At 69.4% G+C, this 24,457-nt stretch overlaps 1 protein-coding gene across 1 annotated transcript; it reads right to left on the bottom strand.

Moving 5' to 3' along the window:
- Positions 1 to 14: 14 nt before the first annotated feature.
- Positions 15 to 24,378, bottom strand: LOC309416571 (voltage-dependent P/Q-type calcium channel subunit alpha-1A-like; the record flags this gene model as incomplete). The annotated part of the gene is given in 38 exon segments (XM_082016114.1): positions 15 to 125; positions 347 to 485; positions 564 to 667; positions 1,873 to 1,973; positions 2,041 to 2,148; positions 3,324 to 3,429; positions 5,604 to 5,700; positions 7,091 to 7,218; positions 7,295 to 7,445; positions 8,491 to 8,591; positions 8,674 to 8,739; positions 8,866 to 8,982; positions 9,060 to 9,143; positions 9,729 to 9,839; positions 10,113 to 10,277; positions 10,389 to 10,432; positions 10,435 to 10,581; positions 10,584 to 10,588; positions 10,674 to 11,041; positions 11,122 to 11,221; positions 13,346 to 13,452; positions 13,535 to 13,594; positions 13,848 to 13,977; positions 14,078 to 14,668; positions 14,855 to 15,589; positions 16,924 to 17,030; positions 17,134 to 17,201; positions 17,291 to 17,408; positions 17,508 to 17,580; positions 17,718 to 17,849; positions 18,143 to 18,255; positions 20,577 to 20,689; positions 20,766 to 20,975; positions 23,129 to 23,218; positions 23,327 to 23,383; positions 23,469 to 23,584; positions 23,656 to 23,759; positions 24,191 to 24,378. Coding segments are annotated over 38 exon segments (5,465 nt in total), but the record flags the coding sequence as incomplete, so codon positions are not given.
- Between the last annotated feature and the right edge of the window lie 79 nt (positions 24,379 to 24,457).

The following is a 24,457-nucleotide window of genomic DNA, read 5'->3' as shown; positions in this document are numbered from 1 at the left end:
GGGGGTCCCCTCACCTGGTTGTCGGCGGGGAGCCGCGGCATGGAGGCGGCGCGGCCGTGCCCCTCCGTGGGCAGGTAGTCGCTGTCGGAGTAGCCGTCCTTCGCCATCTCGCGCATCTCCACCAGCTGCGGGGGACGGGGGCGTCGGCGGGGGAAACTGAGGCACGGGGCGGGCAGGGGGCACCGAAGCCGGGGACACCCCCCGGGCACGGCAGGATTTGGGGGTGGGGGGGTGGGGGGCAGGCACCGGGGGACCCCTGGGGACACGGAGGACGGATGGAGACGGGGCTGCGGGGACGCGGGGCCGGCCGGGGGTCGGGGCACCCCAGGGTGGCGCAGCCCCTCACCTGGGAGTTGGGGCGGCTGTTGGGGGCGTCCTCGGGGTGTCCCCGCTCGGGGCTCCAGGTCCCCGTTTTCTGGAACATCTCCTGGGCGCGCTGGGTGACCCAGGACTGACTCTCCTTCAGGCCCCCGTCGCGCGCGGCCCTGGGGGGCAGAGGCGGCTCAGCACCCCCCCGGCTGCCCTGCGCCGGGCAGGGGCAGGATGGGGCCCGCGGCACTTACGGCCCCGCGCCCGGCTCGGCCGTGGGCGCCGCGTCCGGCCCCGGCGTCCCCTCCTGCGTGGGGGACGGCGGCTCCATGCGCTGGAACATCAGCGGCGTCCGGTTCTGCGGGGACACGAGAGCGGAGGGGGACGTGGCGGGGACACGGCCCGGGGGGGGGGGGGGGACACGGGGCTGGGACGCGGGGACGCGGGGAGGGGACGGGGACATGCGGAGGGGATGGGGACACCGGAGGGATACTTGGGGACAGGGTGGGGACATGGGGACGGGATGGGGATGTGGGGAGGGGAGGGGATGGGGACGGGATGGGGACATGGGGATGCGATGGGGACATGGGGAGGGGATGGGGACATGGGGAGGGGATGGGGACACCGGAGGGATACTTGGGGACAGGGTGGGGATGTGGGGACAGGATGGGGACACGGGGATGGGATGGGGACATGGGGATGGGATGGGGACACGGGGATGGGATGGGGACATGGGGACGGGATGGGGACACCAGAGGGATACTTGGGGACAGGATGGGGACACGGGGACAGGATGGGGATGTGGGGAGGGGAGGGGATGGGGACATGGGGATGGGATGGGGACATGGGGACGGGATGGGGACACAGGGATGGGATGGGGACATGGGGACGGGATGGGGACACCAGAGGGATACTTGGGGACAGGATGGGGACACGGGGACAGGATGGGGATGTGGGGAGGGGAGGGGATGGGGACACGGGGATGGGATGGGGACACGGGGATGCGATGGGGACACTGGAGGGATACTTGGGGACAGGATGGGGACACGGGGACAGGATGGGGATGTGGGGAGGGGATGGGGACATGAGGACGGGATGGGGACACCGGAGGGATACTTGGGGATGGGATGGGGACACGGGGACAGGATGGGGACATGGGGATGGGATGGGGACATGGGGACGGGATGAGGACATGGGGATATGATGGGGACACAGGGAGGGGATGGGGACATGGGGAGGGGATGGGGACACGGGGATGAGATGGGGACACGGGGATGGGATGGGAACATGGGGACAGGATGGGGACATGGGGATGCGATGGGGATATGGGGAGGGGACGGGGACGCCGGAGGGATACTTGGGGACGGGATGGCAACGCGGGGAGGGGACGGGGACGCGGGGGGACTTGAGAGTCGCACAGGACAGGGATGGGGACGCCGGAGGTGGCAGAGGAGGGGCCGGGGCTGGAATAGGGACACTGGGGGGATGCTTGGGGAGGGGATGGGGACGTGGGGAGGGGACGGGGACACCGGAGGTGGCAGAGGTGGGGCCGGGGACCCCCACCTGCTCCTCCCGCATGGCCTGCAGCTTCTTGGCTTTGCTCTGCCGGTAGTACTCCATGATCATCATCGCGGCGTAGATCTTCCCCACCGTCAGGTCCGTGGCTGTGGGCGCAGAGCGTGAGGGGGGCCGGCGCCGGGGAGGGGGCCGGGGCCGGGGCCGGACCCTTACACTTGTGGGGGGTGACGAGCAGGTCCAGGTTTTTGGGGGAGAGGTTGGGCCAGATGGCGATCATCTCCTTACGGAGCTCCGCGTCCATCTGCTGCTTGTCGGCTCCCCCTGCGGAGAGAGGGCTGAGCCCCCGGGACCCCCGCCACCCCCGGGACCCCCCACCACCCCTGCCCTCACCTACACCCCGGGGACCTCCCCGCCCCCCCCGGGGACCCCCGCCACTCCTGCCCTCACCTACCCCCGGGGACCTCCCCGGCGCCCCCGGGGACCCCCGCCACCCCCTGCCCTCACCTACCCCCCGGGGACCTCCCCGGCCCCCCGGGGACCCCTGCCACCCCCTGCCCTCACCTACCCCCCAGGGACCCCCACCACCCCTGCCCTCACCTATCCCCCGGGGACCTCCCCGCCCCCCCCGGGGACCCCCGCCACCCCCTGCCCTCACCTACACCCCGGGGACCTCCCTGGCCCCCCTGGGGACCCCCCCGCCACCCCCTGCCCTCACCTACCCCTCAGGGACCCCCACCACCCCTGCCCTCACCTACACCCCGGGGACCTCCCCGGCCCCCCCGGGGACCCCCACCACCCCTGCCCTCACCTACACCCCGGGGACCTCCCCGCCCCCCCCGGGGACCCCCGCCACTCCTGCCCTCACCTACCCCCGGGGACCTCCCCGCCCCCCCCGGGGACCCCCACCACCCCTGCCCTCACCTACACCCCGGGGACCTCCCCGCCCCCCCCGGGGACCCCCGCCACTCCTGCCCTCACCTACCCCCGGGGACCTCCCCGCCCCCCCCGGGGACCCCCACCACCCCTGCCCTCACCTACACCCCGGGGACCTCCCCGCCCCCCCCGGGGACCCCCGCCACCCCCTGCCCTCACCTACACCTCGGGGACCTCCCTGGCCCCCCTGGGGACCCCCCCGCCACCCCCTGCCCTCACCTACCCCCCAGGGACCCCCACCACCCCTGCCCTCACCTACCCCCGGGGACCTCCCCGGCCCCCCCGGGGACCCCCCGCCCCCCCGGGGACACTTCTGCCCTGCTGCTGCCCTGTCCCCTGACGTCCCCCCGCCCCCCAGCGACCTCCACCCCTGCGCTCCCAGTTCTCCTGTGTGTGTCCCCCCCCCCCGCAGGGACCCCCTCCCTGTCCTCGCCACCCAAGGCACCCCTGTCCCCGTGCCCCCAGCGTCCCTGTCGTCCCCCTCCCCGGGAGTCTTGGGCCACATCCCCAAATCGCCGGGCCCCTGGGACCCCCGGAGACCCCGCTCCCCCCCCCCCACTTGCCTTTGGCGATCTTGATGTCGAGCGCCGTGCGGATCAGGGCCATCAAGGTCGAGTTGAAGTGCACCGTGTTGTCGTCGGCCACCGGCAGGTCCATGCGGAGCAGCCGCTGCGGGGGCCGAGGGGAGCGGGGGGGGGGGCGTCAGCCGCGGCCCCCCTCAACCCCGCGCCCCGGGGGGGCCCGGCGAGAAGGCGGGGGCCGCCACGCAGCCGCTGGGGAAACTGAGGCACGCGTCCCCCGCCGGCCTCCCCGAGCCCCACGGCCCACCGCCTTCTCCCCGGGCCGTGACCCCCGGACCCCCACGAGACGCCCCCGGGGTGGGGGGGCGCGGCGCGGCCAAGCGGGACCCCGGCGTCCGGCGCATGCGGCGCGTGCAGCAGGGAGGGGGCCAACTCGTTCCTGGCTCCGCTCCGGGGGGGGGGGGGGCGGTGGGGTAGGGGGGGGTGGGCAAGGGCTTCTCTGGGTGCAAACCGGCATCCTCGGGGTGCGGGGGGGGGGTCCAGGGAGACGTGCCTGGGCTGGGGGGTGGCGGGAGAAGCAATGAGTTTGCCAGGCCTCAGCCCCATGGTGCCCCGCGCCCTCCCCAGCTCCCAGTGCCAAGCGGGTGGCGGAAGGTCGTGTGTCCCCCCCCCCCGAAAAGGGCAGGGACCCCCCGCCCCATGCAGTCCCGGGGTGGGGAGGGGGGGGGGATTTGGGGGTGCAGAGCCACAGGGCAGGGAGCAAGCCATGCTGATGGGAGGCACGGAGATGCGGGGTCCCCACGCCCCCTCCCCACGCCCCCCCCCCCGTGCCGCGTCCCCCCGCGCCCCACGATGCAGCTCCCGAGCACCCGTAGCCCCCGCGGGCGGGGGGGGGCGCGGGCCGTGCAGCAGCCGGGGGGCCGGGGGGACTCAGTGCTGGGGAGGGGGCAGCGGGGGCAGGTGAGGGGGGGGGGAGAGGCTGAAGGGGTCGGGGGACAGGGGAGGGGGGTGTGAGGGGGACCCCCGGGGGGGGCCCGAGCAGGGGCTCCTTGGGTGAGCCCCATGGGTGTCCCTAAAAATGGGCTGTTCTGGGCGAGGCGGCCTCGAGCCCCAAAAACGGGGGGGGGCAGGCCAAGCCCCCCGGGGGTCCCCAAATAGGGGCTCCGGGGGAGGCTGGCGAAGCCCCATGGGGGTCCCCAAATAGTGGCTCCTGGGGGGGCTGGCTGAGCCCCATGGAGGACCCCAAATCAGGGTTCCTAGCGGGGCTGGCTGAGCCCCAGGAGGGTCCCCAAATTGGGGTCTGGGGGGGGGGGCTGACTGAGCCCCGGGGGGTCCCCAAATCGGGGCTCCACCATGGGGAACCTCAAATCGGGGCTGCTGGGGGGGCTGGCCGAGCCCCTGGGGGGTCCCCAAGTCAGGGTTCCTAGGGAGGCTGGCTGAGCCCCTGGGGGACCCCAAATTGGGGCTGCTGGGGGGGGCTGGCTGAGCCCCAGGGGGGTCCCCAGATAGGGGCTCCACCATGAGGGACCCCAAATCAGGGCTGCTGGGGGGGCTGGCTGAGCCCCAGGGGGGTCCCCAAATTGGGGGTGCTGGGGGGGCTGGCTGAGCCCCAGGGGGGTCCCCAGATAGGGGCTCTGCCATGGGGGACCCCAAATCGGGGGTGCTGGGGGGGCTGGCTGAGCCCCAGGGGGGTCCCCAGATAGGGGCTCTGCCATGGGGGACCCCAAATCGGGGGTGCTGGGGGGGCTGGCTGAGCCCCTGAGGGACCCCAAATCGGGGGCGCTGGGGGGGCTGGCTGAGCCCCAGGGGGGGCCCCAGATAGGGGCTCTGCCATGGGGGACCCCAAATCGGAGGTGCTGGGGGGGCTGGCTGAGCCCCTGAGGGACCCCAAATCGGGGGTGCTGGGGGGGGCTGGCTGAGCCCCAGGGGGGTCCCCAGATAGGGGCTCTGCCATGGGGGACCCCAAATCGTGGCTGCTGGGGGGTCCGGCCCCGAGCCTCCAGCCCGTGGCAGGCAGGGAGGTGGCGGGGGGCACACGCTCCTCGGGCGGCGGATCTTACCCAGCCCGTCCTGGGGGACGCGCGGAAGCTCAGCGGGGCCGGCGGCCGCCGCGCCGGTCGGGGCTTTGCCGCAGGAGGAGAAAAACAACAACAACAAGAAAAGAAAAAAAAAAAAAACCAAAAAAACCAACAAAAAGCCGAAAAATCCCCAAAACAAAGAAAAAAAAGAGGCCGAGAAGCGTCGGCCGGGCTGAGTCGGTGCCGCCGCTGGGAACCGGCACGGCTTTGGGGGGCTTCGCTCTGGTGGGAAGAGTTATTCTACCTTATAAGCAACACGGGGTGGGCATTTCTTGCCTAAACCCAGGGGTGGGGACATATGTCTCAGCATTTCATACATGTCCATGAAAGTCAGCCGGCCCCTGGGAGCGGAGAGAACAAGAAGGAATAGACATCGGACAGAAAAAGGACAAAAAAAGAGGCGAGAGAGACAGAGACGCGGAGAAAAAAAAAAATGAAAAAAAAAAAAAAATAAGGAAAAACAACAAGAACAAAAAAAAAGAGGTTTAAACCCGGCCGGCCGCAGCCCCGCGGAGGAGGTGGAGGAGGAAGGGAGGAAGGCGATGGCCGGTGCCCATGCAGCCCCGCGGCGCCGGGGGGGTCCGGCCACGCCGGCCGGTGGCCGTGGGGCGCGGCAAGCGGAGCCGGGCAGGGACGGGGGGGTCTCCATGCGGCGCGCCGGGGGCTGGGGCCGGCGCCGGGGGGTGCGGGACGTGTCTGTGTATATATATATATATATATATCATATATATATCTCCGAGAAACCGTAAGCAACATTCATTCCGCTGATGCTCGGCAGGTTTTTAGTGTAAATCAAACCTTGCAAGCAACCCTATGAGGGCATTTCTTGCCTAAGCCCAATGGGGGAGATATTACGCGTAATAAACTGTACATATCCTTATAATGAATGCGGCCACTGCAAGAAGAATACAGGGGGGTTAGTGCGGACGCCGGAGACGCGCGGGACCGCGGACGCGCCGAGGGGTCGGGGAAAGCCGGCCGGGCGGACCCTGGGGCGGCGAGGGGGGACGGGAGCCCCGCTGCCCGTGCGGAGCTGGGTGTGCGATGGGGAGCGGGGCGGTGGGGTTTGGCCCCGGTTGCGGCCCCGTTGATCCCAGTACGGACCAGTAGCGGGAGCTGGGGACCTGGCGGAGCGTCACAGGACGTCCCGGGAGCGGCCAGGGAGCCCCCAGGGCATCGCACGAGACCCTGGGACACGGCAGAGACACCCCCCCCCCCCGACCCGGGACGTGGCGGGGACCCTCCAGCAGCCGGCAGGTCACCCCTGGGGACCCCCGGGGTCCGGCCGAGGCCCCTTTGCGCGGGGCTGGGGGCTGGGGGCCGGGGAGGGGGCGAGAGGGAGGAATCCGGCGGCCGAGCACCTACAATCGAGAGAGGACAGGTTAACGGGCGCCGCGCCGCGCCGGGGGGCCGGGCCCCCCCACGGCTGCGTGGGGACGGCGAACCTGGGCAACACCCCCTCGGAGGGGGGGGGACAGCCCCTGGGGGACACCTCCCCGGGGGCAACACCAGGGCCACCGGCCCCAGAGGACCCCGGGGGGGGGGGGTCTGGGGCACCCGCCGCGCCCCCCCCCCCCCCAACCCCGGACCCCGCTCGGCAGCGGGGACGCTCCGGCCAACCAAGCCCCCGCGAGCCGCTGCGCCCCGGCGCCCGGAGGGGACCCCGGCACCCGGGGTGCCCCCCCCACGCCGTCCGTCCGTCCGTCCCCCTGCGCCCCGGGGGGTCCTTACCAGGCAGCGGGGTCGTACTCGGCCCAGACGCGCACGTACTCGTCCAGGTGGTGGGGGCCCAGGATGGAGGAGTCGCGCGTCAGGTACTCGAAGTTGTCCATGATGACGGCGACGAAGAGGTTCAGCATCTGGGGGGGGCGGGAGGGGGGCGTTGGGGGCGGGGGGGGTGGGCTGGCGTCCCTCCCGGCGCCCGCCGGGGCTCACCAGGAAGGAGCAGAGGAAGATGAAGGAGACGAAGTAGAAGTAGGCGAACTCGTTGCCGCACTCGTCCTCCTTGATGCCCGAGTTCTGGTCGCAGGGCTTCCCGCTGAGGCAGGACAGCATGATCTCGTGCCAGGCCTCCCCCGTGGCGCTCCTGCGGCGAGCGGGGACACCGCTGGGTGACGGCGGCCGGGCAGGGGGACACGCCAGCACGGCGCTCAGTACCCCACGCGGCACCGGGACTGTGCCGGGGACACGCCGGCACGGCGCTGGGTACCACAGATGGCACCGGGACTGAGCCAGGGACACGCCGGCACGGCACTGGGTACCCCACGCGGCACCGGGACTGCGCCGGGGACACGCCGGCACGGCGCTCAGTACCCCACGCGGCACCGGGACTGTGCCGGGGACACGCCGGCACGGCGCTGGGTACCACAGGTGGCACCGGGACTGAGCCAGGGACATGCCGGCATGGCGCTGGGTACCCCACGCAGCACCGGGACTGCGCCGGGGACACGCCGGCATGGTGCGGGGTACCCCACGCGGCACCAGGACTGTGCCGGGGACACGCCAGCACAGCGCTGGGTACCCCACGTGGCACCAGGACTGTGCCGGGGACACGCCAGCACGGTGCTGGATACCACAGGTGGCACCGGGATTGAGCCAGGGACACGCCGGCACGGCACTGGGTACCACAGGTGGCACCGGGACTGAGCCAGGGACACGCCGGCACGGCGCTGGGGTACCCCACGCGGCACCGGGACTGCGCCGGGGACACGCCGGCACGGCACTGGGTACCACAGGTGGCACCGGGACTGAGCCAGGGACATGCCGGCACGGCGCTGGGGTACCCCACGCGGCACCGGGACTGCGCCGGGGACACGCCAGCATGGTGCTGGGTACCCCACGCGGCACCAGGACTGTGCCGGGGACACGCCAGCATGGCGCTGGGTGCCCCACGCGGCACCGGGACTGTGCTGGGGACACGCCGGCACGGTGCGGGGTACCCCACGTGGCACCAGGACTGTGCCGGGGACACGCCAGCACGGCACTGGGTACCACAGGTGGCACCGGGACTGAGCCAGGGACATGCCGGCACGGCGCTGGGGTACCCCACGCGGCACCAGGACTGTGCCGGGGACATGCCGGCACGGCGCTGGGTACCCCACGCGGCACCGGGAGCGTGCTGGGGGACTCACCGAAAGAGGAGCATGAGGGCCTGGAAGAAGGTGCGGAAGTTGTTGTGCTGGGTGATGGCTGACTCGTCATCCTCCTCCTCGATGCCGATGTTGCCGAAGACCTGGGGGGGGCCGTGATGGCTCGGGGGGGCGGGGAGCCAGGGCGAGGGGCTGGGGGGAGCCGGGGGGGCGGGGGGCTCTCACCTGCATCCCGATGATGGCGTAGATGAAGAAGAGCATGGCGATGAGCAGGCAGACGTAGGGCAGAGCCTGGGGGCAGAGCCGGTCACGCCACGCCGGGGCCGGACGCGGCCCCCCGACGCAGGTCGGGCTGCCGGCCCCCGGGGCGCGGCGGCGGGGGCCTCAGGCGGGGTTTGGGGGGGCGTCGGGCGGCACCTTGAAGGACTGGACGAAGGTCCAGAGCAGGATGCGGATGGTGTAGCCCTGGCGCAGCAGCTTGATGAGCCGCGCCGCGCGGAAGAGCCGCAGGAAGCTGAGGTTGATGAAGTTGTTCTGGGCGGGGGGACACAGGAGGGGTGAGCGGGGGCGAGCGGGGCCCGGCCCCGGGGGCCGCGGCGGCGCCCACCTACCCCGAACTCCGTCACCAGGATGTCCGTGATGCTCCCCAGGACGGTGACAAAGTCGAAGACGTTCCAGGCGTCGCGGAAGTAATTCTGCGAAGGGAAGGGGACGAGGGACGCGGGGCAGCGGCGCCGCCGGCGTCCTGGCTCCCGGATCCCGCGGTTACCCGCGCGCCGGCTCCCAGATCCCACGGTTACCCGCGCGCCGGCTCCGGATCCCATGCTTACCCACACGCCGGCTCCCGGATCCCGCGCTTACCCGTGCGCCGGCTCCCAGGATCTCATGGTTACCCGTGTGCCGGCTCCTGGAACCCGCGCTTACCCACGCGCCGGCTCTCCCGGATCCCGTGCTTGCTTGCTCGCCGGCTCCCAGGGTCTTGTGGTTACCCGTGCGCCGGCTCCGTATCCCACGCTTACCCGCACGCCGGCTCCCGGATCCCGCGGTTACCCGCGTGCCGGCTCCATATCCCGCGCTTACCCGCGCGCCGGCTCCCGGATCCCGCACTTACCCGCGCGCCGGCTCCCGGATCCCGCGGTTACCCGCGCGCCGGCTCCCCGATCCCGCGGTTACCCGCGCGCCGGCTCCCGGGATCCTGCCGGTGCGGCGTGCGCCGGGGCCGGACCCGCGGCACCGGGCCCCCGCGGTCCCCAGCGTCTCCGGCGCGCGGCAGCACGTACCAGCACGCCGAAGGCCATGATCTTCAGGAGACACTCGAGGGAGAAGAGGGAGGTGAAGACGTTGTTGAACATCTTCAGCACGTTCTCGTAGGCGTCCGAGGCGTCGTAGAACTGGGGGGGACAGCGCAGAGGATGGGGACGGGGCGGGGGGGGACAGGGCTGCATCCCGGGGGGTAGGATGGACCCACCACGTGGGTGGGTCCGGGGGGAACCGGGGTAGGTCCCGGTGGGGACGGGATGGATCCGGGGGGCCGGGGAAAAGTCCCAGGGGAGACGGACAAACCCCGGCGGGCAGGACCACGCACGCGGGTCCCCCAAGTCGAGGGGGGGACGGGAACGGACCCGGAGGGGCTTCCCCGGGACCCCCGTCCCCTCGCCGCTGACCTTCATCATGAGGACGATGGTGTTGAGGGCGATCATGGCCATGATGGTGTACTCGAAGGGCGGCGACACCACGAACTGCCACATGCGGTACTGGAAGCTCTGCCGGTTCTGCGGCATGTGCCGCGTCAGGGGCTTGGCGCTGATGGCGAAGTCGATGCAGGCTCTCTGCGGGACGGGGGGGGGACACACAGGGTGGGTGTCACCGACGCCCGGCCTGGGCGGGGGGGGGTCTCCAAAAGGCATCGGGGGCCGGCGAGGGGGTCCCGGAGGTGGCACCTCGTTCTTCTCCAGGCTGTACTCCTCCATCATCTTGTCCCCTGCTCCTGGAAGGTGATGATGATCAAGGCCACGAAGATGTTGACGAAGAAGAAGGGGAAGACCACGAAGTAGACCACGTAGAAGATGGACATCTCCATGCGGTAGCCGGGGCTCGGACCCTGGTTCTCGTAGGTGGCATCCACCGAGTGCTGAGGACCCTGCGGCGGGACGAAGGCAGGGACGGGGCGGGGGTCCCGCTGTCCCCAAGCCCCCGCGCCCCTCGCCCCGTCCCCGCGCCCTTACTGCGGCCATCCCTCGCCGGTGGAGACGGTGAAGAGGGTGAGCAGCGCCCAGAGGACGTTGTCGTAGTGGAACTCGTACTTCTTCCACTCCCGCTTCTGCGCCTTCACCTCGTTGTCCTTCTCGTAGACCAGGTATTCCCCCTGGGAGGGGAGGGGCGGTGGGACGGGGTGGGGGGCGCCGGCGGACCCCCGCCCGGCCGCGCCGTACCTGCAGTCCTTCTCGAACTCCTTGGACTCGTCGGTGCAGTAGAAGAACTTGCCCTTGAAGAGCTGGACGGCCACCACGGCGAAGATGAACATGAAGAGCATGTAGACGATGAGGATGTTGAGGACGTTCTTCAGGGAGTTCACCACACAGTCGAAGACGGCCTTGGGGACAGGCACCGGGGAGGGGGTCAGCGCCGGCCGGCAGCCCCCGAAGCCCCCTCCCCACCGGCCCCCTCGCCCACCTTGAGCTTGGGCAGCCTCTTGATGGTCTTCAGGGGCCGCAGGACGCGGAGGACGCGGAGGGACTTGATGGTGTTGATGTCCTTCCCCTTGCTGCTGCCGCTGCGGGGGGGGACACGCGACGGGGTGACGCGGGGTCCCCGGCGCGGCGGCTCGGGGCGCCCCGGCAGGACCCCGGGCGGTCCCGTGCCCTCGTCTCCCCGGCGGCGGCGATCCCCTCCCCGGCCGAAGCGGGTTGGGGAGGGTCTGGAGGCTGAGACCCCCCCCCGCCACCGCACTCGTCTCACGCCAGGGAGAGCCCGGCGCGTTCCCGCCGTCCCGTCCCCGAGGCTGCTTGTTTTTTGGGGAGGGGGGAAGCCGGGGGGGGGTGCGGGGGGAGCGAGGCGCGACCACGAGCACGAGGACGGAGACGGGCGGGAGACGAAGGCAGAAAGATTTTACCGTGAGCTGCTCCTGCGGCCGGCGGCGGAGGAAGCGGAGAGACAAGGCACGGTGAGAGCGCGGCCCCCGCCCCGCGCCCCCCGGCCCCGCCGGCCGCGTCCCGGCGGGACGCCCCGGGGAGCCACGGGGGTCCCGGCCGCCCCGGGGGTGCGCGGGGGCTGCGGCGGGGCTGCTCGGCCCTTACTCGGAGGGGACGCTCGGTTACTCGGGGGGTGCTCGCCCCTTACTTGGGGGTTCTCAGTTACTCGGGGGATGCTCACTCCTTACTTTAAGGACACTGAGTTACACGGGGGGTGCTCGCCCCTTACTATAAGGACACTCAGTTACTCAGGGGGTGCTCGCCCCTTATTATAAGGACACTCAGTTACTCGGGGAGTGCTCACCCCTTACTTTAAGGACACTCAGTTACTCAGGGGATGCTCACTCCTTACTTTAAGGATGCTCAGTTACTCACGGGGTGCTCACCCTTTACTTGGGGGTTCTCAGTTACTTGGGGGGTGCTCACGCTTTGTTTGGGGGACACTCATCCTTTACTTGGGGGAGTGCTCAATTACTCAGGGGATGCTCACTCCTTACTATAAGGACACTGAGTTACGTGGGGGGTGCTCACCCCTTACTTTAAGGACGCTCAGTTACTCAGGGGATGCTCACCCCTTACTTTAAGGACACTCAGTTACTCAGGGGAGCTCACTCCTTACTTTAAGGATGCTCAGTTACTCACGGGGTGCTCACCCTTTACTTGGGGGTTCTCAGTTACTCGGGGGGTGCTCACTCCTTACTTTAAGGACACTCAGTTACTCAGGGGGTGCTCACTCTTTGTTCGGGGGATGCTCATCCTTTACTCAGAGGGTGCTCACCCCTTACTAATAAGGACACTCAGTTACACAGGGGGTGCTCACCCCTTACTTGGGGGTTCTCAGTTACTCAGGGGATGCTCACCCCTTACTATAAGGACACTGAGTTACGCGGGGGGTGCTCATCCCTTACTTTAAGGACGCTCAGTTACTCAGGGGGTACTCGCCCCTTACTATAAGGACACTCAGTTACTCAGAAGGCGCTCACCCCTTTACTTGGGGGTTCTCAGTTACTCGGGGGATGCTCACCCCTTACTTTAAGGACACTCAGTTACTCGGGGGATGCTCACTCCTTACTTTAAGGACACTCAGTTACTCAGGGGATGCTCACTCCTTACTTTAAGGACACTCAGTTACTCGGGGGATGCTCACCCCTTACTTTAAGGACACTCAGTTACTCGGGGGATGCTCACCCCTTACTTTAAGGACACTCAGTTACTCGGGGTGTGCTCACCCCTTACTTCAAGGCTGATTACTGACTCTGGTGGGTGCTCACGCTTTCCTCAAGGGATGCTCACCCTTTACTCAGGGCACGCTCAGTCCATCCCCCAGACCTCGGGGGCTGCTCATCCGTTTCTAGAAGGTTCCTCATCCCTTCCTAAGGGGCTACTCATCTCTCCGCTCGGGACGCAAAGGCCCCTCACCTTTACTCAGGGTTTACTCCAGCTCCGCTCCGGGGTTTCGGCGCCGGGGCGGCCACTCCACCCCGCGGGCACCGGGGCCCGATCCTGCCCGGGGACACGGGGGCGGGGGGGACGCCGGGACGGCGACAGGACGACACGGCGCGGCGGCGAGCGGCCGGGGACGCACGGCAAGCGGCACGGCAAGGCGGGGGGGGGACACACGGACGGGACTTGGGCGTGCCCACCCCTCCCCGGGACATCCCCCCCCCCGCGCCGGGAGCCCCCCGTGTCGCCCAGGGGCGACTCACGTGAAGGCGAAGGCCACCAGCGCGCCGCTGACCACGATGAAGTCCAGAATGTTCCACAGGTCCCGGAAATAGGCACCTTGGTGAAGCACCAGCCCCAAATCCACCATCTGCGGGGGGGCAAGGGGGGGGGGGGAGGTGAGGGGGTGCCGGGGGGGGACACCCCCGCCCCGCGGACCCCCCCCCGCTCACCTTGATCACCATCTCGAAGGTGAAGACGCCCGTGAAGACGTAGTCGAAGTAGCGCAAGACCTGGGGGGGGGGGGGGGCGGCGGGGAGGAGGTGGGGTGGGGGAGACGCCCGGGGCTCCCTTGGGACCCCGGGGCTGTGGGGACCCCCCCCCAACCCCAGGACTCCCCCCACCCCACCCCGCATCGCTCCTGGGGGCAGGACGAGGGGGACCCCGTTTGGGTACCGCCGCCGGTTTGGGGGGGGGGGGGGGTGTGTGTGTGTCAACGGGGGGGGCCCGTTGTCCCGGCTGGGGGGGTTTGGGGAGGGGGCTCACGTTGTTGCGGGGGGCGTTGGGCTGCACGGGGTCCTCGGCGGCCAGCGCGATGCTGCTCATGGCGATGACCAGCAGGATGCACATCTCGAAGTAGCGCAGGTTGACGATGTAATGGCACAGCCGGCGGAACCTGGGGGGGGGGGGCGAGGGGGGCAGCGTCCGGCGTGGGGAGGGGTCCCCAACCTAGCCGGGTACACCCCCGCGCCCCCCCGGCCCCCCCCCGCGCTCACGGGTTGGTGGTGGAGAGGATGAACATGGAGCTGTAGGGCACCATGGGCTTGGGGCCGTTCTCCTCCTGCCCCTCGCCTTCCTCCTTCTTCTCCTCCTCCTCCTCCTTGCGCGGCAGCGGCTCGGGGTTGGCGTTCCTGTTCACTGCGGGAGCGGCGGCGTCACCGGCCCCCGGCCCCCTCGAGCCCCCCAGCCCAGACCCCCTACCCGCCCCCCTCCGGGGGGGTGCCCTACCTTGGACCAGGGCGCCGGTGGGGGGCGGCAGGAGGGGGGGGGGGATGTCTACGGTCGTGTGCTCCGGCTTCCCCCCCGCCTTGGCGGGGTTGTGGTGGGCGCCGGGGTTGGTGACCACCCGGCTGTTTTCGGGAGGAGGGGTGGGGGCGGCGGGGGGCCGGCGCAGGGGGGCCCCGGCGGGGCAGGCGGCGTGGTTGCCCGGGGCGGGGGGCGCGGGGGGCTCGGCGGTGGCCAGCTTGTTGTTCTTCATGTTGTCGATGTCCTCCGCCACGGGGGGCTCCCGGCGCCCCACGTCCTGCTGGATGGGGCGGGTGGTGGAGAGCGTGGGGCCCGCCGGCGCCCCGGGGGCCTGGTTCTCCCTGGGGGGGGGGGAGGAGGCGGAGGGGAGGGGGCTCAGAGGGGACCCCCCGGCACAGCTCCCGGCGTGGGCGCTGATCCGGGAATGCCGGAAGGTATTCGGGTCCCCTTGGGCGCCGGAGGGGCTCCCCGGTCCCGAGGGGTCCCACCGGCCCCGGAGGGGGGGGTCCTGCCCCCGCCCCGCTCACCTCCGGCGCCGGTGACGCCTCTCCTTGTCGTCCCGCTTGCCCTCGCCGTCGTAGGCAGCCGGCACGGCGTGCCGATGCCGCCGGCGCCGTTCGCCGTCCCCGTGCTCCCCGTCCCCCTCACCCCGCGCCGCCCGGCCGCCCTCCCGGTGCCGCGGCCGCCGCTCGGGCCGCCCGCCCTCCTCGCCCTCCTCAGCCGCCCGCCGGTGCGCCCGGTGCCGCCGGTGCTCGCGCTCGGGCTGGGGCGAGCCAGAGCGGCCGTCCCGGCCGCCGCCGGGCCGGTGCCGGCGCTCGAGGGCTTTGAGGCGCTCGGCGTCGGCGTAGGCACGCTCCTGGCCGGGCTCCCGCTCGGGCTCGCGGCCGCTGCCGCAGGGCCGGCGGCCGTCGGGGCCGGGGGGGTCCGCGGGGCGGGGGCCGCCGGGGTCGGGGTAGCGCGGCTGCCGGCGGAGCTCCTCGGCGCGGGGCTGGCCGAAGCGGGGCTCCGGCGGCGGCTCGCCGGGGCGCGTCTTGTTGGTGTTGTTGTTGCGGTTCTCCTGGGGGTCCACCACCAGCGGCCGGTCCAGGTGGGTCTTGGCGTCGGGGCGCAGGTGGCGGGCGTAGGGCACCTTCCAGCGCTCCGCGGGGTCCAGCTCGCTGTAGAGAGCCTCGCGGCTGGCCAGCAGGTTCTGCTTCCGCAGCTCGCTCGTCCGCTGCTCCCACACCGACTTGGAGGGCTTCTGGTTCTTCTGCTGCTCCTTCCTGCAGCGGGGAGCCGCAGCCCGCGTCGGGAGAGCCGGAGGCGCGCCGGGGACGGGAGGGAGCCGGGACGGAGGTGGGACGGAGGTGGGACGGAGCTGGGATGGAGTCGAGGATGGAGCTGGGATGGAGTCGAGGATTGAGCTGGGATGGAGTCGAGGATGGAGCTGGGATGGAGCCGAGGATGGAGCTGGGACGGAGCCGAGATAGAGCCAAGATGGAGCTGGGATGGAGCCGGGATGGAGTCGAGGATGGAGCCGGGACGGAGCCAAGATAGAGCCAAGATGGAGCCGGGATGGAGCCGGGATGGAGGTGAGGATGGAGCTGGGGTGGAGTCAAGGATGGAGCCAGGACGGAGCCGGGACGGAGCTGAGGATGGAGCTGCGGTGGAGTCAAGGATGGAGCCAGGACGGAGCCGGGGATGGGGCCATGGATGGAGCTGGGATGGAGCTGGGATGAAGTCGAGGATGGAGCTGGGATGGAGCTGAGGATGGAGCCGGGACGGAGCCGGGACGGAGCCAGGATGGAGCTGGGGTGGAGCTGAGATGGAGCCCAGATGGAGTTGGGATGGAGCCACGGATGGACCCAAGATGGAGCTGAGGATGGAGTCGAGGATGGAGCCATGGTGGAGTCGAGGATGGAGCCAGGGATGGAGCTGGGATGGAGCCGAGGATGGAGCTGAGGATGGAGCTGGGATGGAGCCGGGATGGAGCTGGGATGGAGCCGGGATGGAGCTAGGGATGGAGTCAGAGTGGAGCCAGGATGGAGCCGAGATGGAGCCGGGATGGAGCTGGGGTGGAGCCAAGATGGAGTCGAGGATGGAGCCAGGACGGAGTCGGGATGGAGTCAAGGATGGAGTCAAGGATGGAGCCAGTATGGAGATGGGATGGAGCTGGGGATGGAGCTGGGATGGAGTCTAGGGTGGAGCCGGAGTGGAGCCGGGACGGAGCCAAGGATGGAGCCAAGATGGAGCTGGGGTGGAGCTGAGGATGGAGCCAAGATGGAGTCGAGGATGGAGCCAAGACGGAGCTGGGGATGGAACCATGGATGGAGCTGGGATGGAGCTGAGGTGGAGCTGGGGATGGAGCCAGGACGGAGCTGGGACAGAGCCAGGATGGGGTTGGGATGGAGCTGAGGTGGAGTCGAGGATGGAGCTGGGATGGAGCCAAGGATGGACCCGAGATGGAGCTGGGGATGGAGTCGAGGATGGAGCCGTGTTGGAGCCGAGATGGAGCCAGGATGGCATCGAGGATGGAGCTGGGATGGAGCCAAGCACAGAGCCGGGGATGGAGCCGCGGATGGCGCCGGGGACGGCGCCGGGCACACGACGCACTCACACGGTGACGGACATGTTGGCGGCGGACAGCGGGCTCACTTCGGCCACCTCCTTCGCCTTCTGCAGCGCCAGCTTCTGGTTGGCAGCTTCTTCCTCCTCCTGCTCGTCCTGCAAAGCCCCGCGCCGTGTCCAGCCCAGCCCCGAGGCCACGGGCGACGGGCGGGGGCGGCCCCCCGCCCCTTCCCGCCACATCCCCGGCGCCCGTCCTCGCCTTGGTGAGCTCCTGCGCGTTGGCGAGGTTGTCCACCGCGATGGCCAAGAAGACGTTGAGGAGGGTGTCTGGGCGTCCCCGTCAAGGCGAAGCGGGTCCCAGCGCATCCCCACCCGGCCCAGCCCCTCCCGGGACCCCCCCGACACCCCGAGGATACAATTGCCGAAGAGGGTGAGGACGATGAAGTAGACGGAGAAAACCATCCCCCCCTTGACGCCGCCCTGAGATTTGATCCCATCGTACATCACCGCGTTCCAGTCTTCGCCCGTCAGGATCTGGGGGGGGGGAGGAAGGAGCCGGGGGGGGCAGCGGGGACCCTCCCCGGCACCCCAAATCCTCAGGAGCCCCAAGGACGGTGGGGGGGGTCCCCCTACCTGAAACACCGTCATTATTGCTGCTGGGAAAGTGTCGAAGTTGGTGGGAGGGGTCCCGTCGTCAAAATTGAACCTGGGGGGTGGGGGGCAGCGGTGGGAGCCCCGCTCCCGCCGGGTGCCCCCCAGCAGGGACCCTCGGGCGCAGGGACACCCCCAGGCTGGGGGGCCAGGGCCGTCCCGGGGGGCCTCGTCCCCTGCTCAGGTACTCACTGTCCCCCAAAGAGCTGCATCCCCAAAAGGGCAAAGACGACGATGAAGAGGAAGAGGAGGAAGAGGAGGCTGATGATAGACTTCATGGAGTTCAGGAGGGAGACCACCAGGTTCCTCAGGGAAGCCCAGTACCTGCCAGGGCAGAGCCAGGCTGTGGGGCCGCGGCGGGACCGGGGACACGGGGGGACATGGGGCCGCGGGGGGACCGGGGACACGGCGGGGCGTGAAGGGACACGGGGACACGTGGGGACACGGGGACGAGGGGTGACAGCTCGGGTACCCCCCGGTGGCTCCGCGCAGCCACACGCCCGCTCACGCTCGCGCCGCCCCGGTGCTCGCAGACCCACAGCCGCGGGCGGACGGACGGACCGACGGGCGGACGGACGGACGGACAGAGCCGCGGCGCCCGACCCCCCAGCACTTACTTTGTGACTTTGAAAATGCGCAGTAACCTGAGAGCTCGGAGCACGCTGATCCCGAAGGATGTTCCCGGCTTCACAACAGCCCAGATCACCTCGAAGATGCTTCCGATGATAACCTGGGGGGGGGAGAGCGACCCGCCCTGTCCCCCGCCCCGGCCCCGCCCCACCCCATTCCCACCCCATCCCCATCCCATCCCGTCCCAGTCCATCCTACCCCATCCCATCCCAACCCATCCCCATCCCCACCCCATCCCCATCCCAGTCCATCCTATCCCATCCCATCCCCATCCCTATTCCAATTCCCATTCCCATCCCTGCCTCATCCCATACCCATTCCATGCCCTGTCCCATCACAACTCCACTCCCATCCCATCCTAAACCCATCCCCATCCCAATCGCAATCCCAAACCCATTCCCATCCCTGCCCCAATTCCAATTCCCATCCCATCCCACCCCATCGCTGTCCCATTCTCATCCCATACAAATCCCATCCCCATTCCAAGCCCATCCCTATTCCAATTCCCAACCCATCTCACCCCATCCCAACCCTTTTCCCATCCATCCCCATCCTTGTCCCATTCCCATCCCATCCAAATCCCACCCCATCCCATTCCCATCCCCATCCCATCCCAACCCCATCCCAATCCTATTCCCATCCCCACCCCATCCCTATTCCAATTCTCATCCCTACCCCATCCCATCCCAACCCTATTCCTATCCCAATCCCACCCTCATCCCTGTCCCATTCCCATCCCATCCAAATCCCATCCCATCCCATTCCCTTTCCCAGCCCATCCCCATTCCATCCCAACCCCATTCTCATCCCAATCCCATCCCATCCCCATCCCACCCCCATCCCATTCCCATCCCCATCCCAATTCCATGCCGCTCTCTTCCCATCCCATCCCAACGCCATTCCCATCCCATCCCAACGCCATCCCAACTGCATTCCCCTCTCTTCCCATCCCATCCCAACCCCATTCCCATCCCCGTCCCATCCCAATCCCATCCCAACCCCATTTCCATCCCAACCCCATCCCAATCCCATTCCGCTCCCTTCCCATCGCATCCCAACCCCATCCCCATCTCAGCCCCATTCCATCCCCATCCCCATTCCCATCCCAGCCCCATACCAATCCCATTCCGCTCCCTTCCCATCCCATCCCAACGCCATTCCCATCCCACCCCCATCCCCATGCCAGCCCCATTCCCATCCCAACCCATCCTCATCCCCATTCCCATCCCAACCCCATTCCCATCTCCATTCCCATCCCATCCCCATCCCAGCCCCATTCCCACCCCACCCCCATCCCATCCCCATCCCAACCCCATTCCCATCCCACCCCCACCCCACCCCCACCCCACCCCATGCCCCTCCCAACCCCATTCCCACCGCCATCCCAACCCATCCCATCCCAAACCCATTCCCATCTCCATCCCCATCCCACTGCCATCCCAACCCATCCCACCCCCACCCCACCTCATCCCCATCCCAACCCCATCCCCATCCCAACCCCATTCCCATCCTATCCCCATCCCGACACCATTCCCATCCTATCCCCATCCCAACCCCATTCCCACTCCCATCCCACCGCCATCCCACCCCATCCCACCCCACCCCATTCCCATCCCACCCCCATCCCACCGCCATCCCAAGCCATCCCATCCCCTTCCCATCCCACCCCCACCCCATCCCCATCCCAACCCCATTCCCATCCTATCCCCATCCCATCCCCATCCCATCCCCATCCCACCCCCATCCCAACCCCATCCCAACCCCACCCCACCCCACCCCATGCCCATGCCCATCCCATCCCCATCCCAACCCCATTCCCATCCTATCCCCATCCCATCCCCATCCCACCCCCATCCCAACCCCATCCCAACCCCATCCCAACCCCATTCCCATCCTATCCCCATCCCATCCCCATCCCATCCCCATCCCAACCCCATCCCACCCCCATCCCAACCCCATTCCCACTCCCATCCCATCCCCATCCCAACCCCATTCCCACCCCCATCCCATCCCCATCCCAACCCCATTCCCATCCCACCGCCATCCCAACCCATCCCACCCCACCCCATTCCCATCCCACCCCCATCCCACCGCCATCCCACCCCCATCCCCATCCCAACACCATCCCAACCCCATTCCCATCCTATCCCCATCCCATCCCCATCCCACCCCCATCCCATCCCCATCCCAACCCCATCCCAACCCCATCCCAACCCCATTCCCATCCTATCCCCATCCCATCCCACCCCCACCCCCATCCCACCGCCATCCCACCCCATCCCAACCCCATTCCCATCCTATCCCCATCCCATCCCCATCCCACCCCCATCCCATCCCCATCCCAACCCCATCCCACCCCCACCCCCATCCCACCGCCATCCCACCCCATCCCCCCCGCCCCGCGCCGCCGCCGGCACTCACGGCGCAGTCGAAGCAGTTGAAGGAGGAGTGGAAGTAAGGCCGCGTCCCCAGCCCGTACATTTTTATAAACATTTCGGACATAAAGAGTCCCAAGAAAATGAATTCTGCATAGTCTGGGGGGGGCGGGGCGGGGCAGAGCGTGAGGCGGGGCCGGGCGCGGCGCGGGCGCGGCGCGGGCGCGGCACTCACAGAGGAAGTCGGAGAGCCAGGCCGGCTGGTCGTAGTGGACGATGGCGACGCAGAGGGTGTTGAGGGCTACCAGGCCGAGCACGGTCCAGTAGAAGGCCTGAGTTTTCACCGCGCGGCGGATGTGGAAGCGCAGCCGCCGCTCCCGCTTGCGCAGGAAGGCGGCGTTCTCCAGCTTGGCACTTTTGAGGCTGGCGCGGGCGAAGGGGGAGCCTGCGGGGCGCGGCGGAGGGGGGCGGGGACCCCCCGCCCGTCACCCGCCGCGCCCCGAACGCCGCTCGCCTCCCCCGGGCGGCGCGCGGCGCCCCGTGAGTGTCACCCGTCACCCCGTGTCACCCGTCGCCCCGTGAGTGTCACCCGTCGCCCCGTGAGTGTCACCCGTCGCCTCCCTGAGTGTCACCCGTCACCCCCGAGTGTCACCTGTCACCCCCCTGAGTGTCACCCGTCGCCCCGTGAGTGTCACCCATCGCCCCCGAGTGTCACCCGTCACCCCGTGAGTGTCACCCGTCACCTCCCTGAGTGTCACCCGTCACCCCCGAGTGTCACCCGTCGCCCCCCTGAGTGTCACCCGTCACACCACTGAGTGTCACCCGTCACCCCGTGAGTGTCACCCATCACCCCGTGAGTGTCACCCGTCGCCTCCCTGAGTGTCACCCGTCGCCCCCCTGAGTGTCACCCGTCACACCGCTGAGTGTCACCCGTCACCCCGTGAGTGTCACCCATCACCCCGTGAGTGTCACCCGTCGCCTCCCTGAGTGTCACCCGTCGCCCCCCTGAGTGTCACCCGTCACACCGCTGAGTGTCACCCATCACACCGCTGAGTGTCACCCGTCACCCCGTGTCACCCGTCACCCCCCTGAGTGTCACCCGTCACACCGCTGAGTGTCACCCGTCACCTCCCTGAGTGTCACCCGTCACCCCGAGTGTCACCCGTCACCCCATGAGTGTCACCCGTCGCCTCCCTGAGTGTCACCCGTCGCCCCCCTGAGTGTCACCCGTCACCCCGTGAGTGTCACCCGTCACCCCTGAGTGTCACCTGTCACCCCATGAGTGTCACCCATCACCCCCCTGAGTGTCACCCGTCACCCCATGAGTGTCACCCGTCACACCGCTGAGTGTCACCCGTCACACCGCTGAGTGTCACCTGTCACCCCCCTGAGTGTCACCCGTCGCCCCCCTGAGTGTCACCCGTCACCTCCCTGAGTGTCACCCATCACCCCCCAAGTGTCACCCGTCACCCCCCAAGTGTCACCCGTCACCCCCCTGAGCGTCGCCTATAACCCCCGAGTGTCACCTGTCACCTCCCCGAGCTTCACCCATCACCCCCCTGAGTGTCACCCGTCGCCTCCCCGAGTGTCATCTGTTGCCCCTCTGAGCATCACCCACCACCCCTGAGTGTCACTCGTTGTCTCCCCAAGCATCACCCAGCGCCGCCCTGAGCATCACCCATCACCCCCCTGAGTGTCACCCGTCGCCTCCCTGACTGTCACCCATCACCCCACGAGTGTCACCCGTCGCCTCCCTGTCACCCGTCACCTCCCCGAGTGTCGCCTGGCGCCCCCCTGGGCGTCACCCATCACCTCCCTGAGTGTCACCCGTCACCCCATGAGTGTCACCCGTCACACCGCTGAGTGTCACCCGTCACACCGCTGAGTGTCACCTGTCACCCCCCTGAGTGTCACCCGTCGCCCCCCTGAGTGTCACCCGTCACCTCCCTGAGTGTCACCCATCACCCCCCAAGTGTCACCCGTCACCCCCCAAGTGTCACCCGTCACCCCCCTGAGCGTCGCCTATAACCCCCGAGTGTCACCTGTCACCTCCCCGAGCTTCACCCATCACCCCCCTGAGTGTCACCCGTCGCCTCCCCGAGTGTCATCTGTTGCCCCTCTGAGCATCACCCACCACCCCTGAGTGTCACTCGTTGTCTCCCCAAGCATCACCCAGCGCCGCCCTGAGCATCACCCATCACCCCCCTGAGTGTCACCCGTCGCCTCCCTGACTGTCACCCATCACCCCACGAGTGTCACCCGTCGCCTCCCTGTCACCCGTCACCTCCCCGAGTGTCGCCTGGCGCCCCCCTGGGCGTCACCCATCACCTCCCTGAGTGCCATCAGTCACCCCCTCAAGTGTCACCCATCACCCCCGAGTGTCACCCATCGCCTCCCTGTCACCCATTGCCCCCCGAGCATCACCCATCACCCCCTTGAGCGTCACCCATCACCCCCGAGTGTCACCCGTCACCTCCCCAAGTGTCACCTGTCGCCCCCCTGAGTGTCACCCATCACCTCCCTGAGCGTCACCCATCGCTCCCGAGTGTCACCTATCACCCCCAAGCGTCACCCGCCGCCCCCCGCGCCCCCACCCACCCACGGAGGAGATGTCGGCCAACTGCTCCTCGGCGTCCTCAGGGCTCAGCAGGTCCGTCTTGCTCTTCTTGATGGTGGCCCTCCGGAGAGCTCCCGCAGGGGCGAGGGGCACGGGGAGGCGGGCGTCACCCGGGGGGGCCCCGCCGGGACGCCCCCGCCCCGGGCCGGCCGGCCCCCGCGCCGCGGCGGCGCGCTTACCATCGAAGGGGTGCCGGGGCTCTCCCTCGGGCTCGTCCTCCGCCAGGATGACTTCTTCTGAGAGAAAAGCCGAGGGGAGGGGGGCTCAGCGGGGGCGGGTTGGGGGGGGGGGTCCCGGGGGTCCCGGGGGTCCCGCGCTCACCCGCCTTGGAGATCCACTCCATGTAGCCGTTGAGCTCCCGCTCGATCTGCTGCTGCCGCCGCAGCTTCAGGAACGCGCGGCGGTTCTCCACCCGCTCCCGCTCTTTGGCAAACTCCCTGGGGGGCCGGCGTCAAGTGGGGGGGGGGCGGGGGGGCACCCCCCACCCACCCACCCGCCCGCCGCTTACCCGGACAGCACCCCCAGCACTAGGTTCAGCATAAAAAAGGAGCCGATGATGATGAGGGGGATGAAGTACAGCCAGTTCCAAGTGTTCCCTGAGGCGTCGTTGCTCTGGGGGGGGTGGGTGGGGGGTCCCGTGAGCCGGGGGGGGGTCCCGTGAGCCGGGGGGGGGGTCCCACGAGCCGGGGGGGGGGGGTCCCACGAGCCGGGGGGGGGGGCACGGGCACGGCCCCGTTTCTGCAGCTGGGTGACAGGGCAAAGGACGGAGGGCGGCGCGGCGGCCCCGGCGCTGCCCCCCCCCCTCCCCGGGGGCTGGCGGCCCCCCCAAAACCCCCCCGGGCCGTGCTCGCCCGTGGGGCCACGGGGGGTTGGCCCAAGGAGGGCAGGGGGGACGACTCGGGGCTGCCGGTACCCTTTTTTGGGGAGGGGGGGGGGGTACCCTCCCTCCGCAAACCACCCCGTCCTTTTCTCTTCGCCCGCGCCCGGCGCGGTCGGGGCGCGGGGGGACCCCCCCGCCGCCCGGGGGGGGGTGGGGGGCTCACATAGTAGAGGAGGTCGGTCCACCCTTCCATGGTGATGCACTGGAAGACGGTGAGGACGGCGAAGAGGATGTTGTCGAACTGGGTGATGCCGTAGTTGGGCCCTTCCCAGTATTTCTTGCACTTGGTGCCGTTGGGGCAGATCCGGGCCGGCTCGTCCGTCCCGCAGGGGACTTCCACCTTGATCTCGTCTGGGGGGGACACGCGGGGATTCGGGGATCCCCCCGCCACCTCGGACCCCCGCCGCCCCGCTCCTCTCTCCGGGAGAGT

Source organism: Phaethon aethereus (assembly GCF_964289735.1).
Source record: "Phaethon aethereus genome assembly, contig: HAP1_SCAFFOLD_614, whole genome shotgun sequence".
Lineage (NCBI taxonomy): Eukaryota > Metazoa > Chordata > Aves > Phaethontiformes > Phaethontidae > Phaethon > Phaethon aethereus.
The sequence above is the reverse complement of the archived record's forward strand: the minus strand, read 5'-3'. Positions and strand labels throughout refer to the sequence as shown.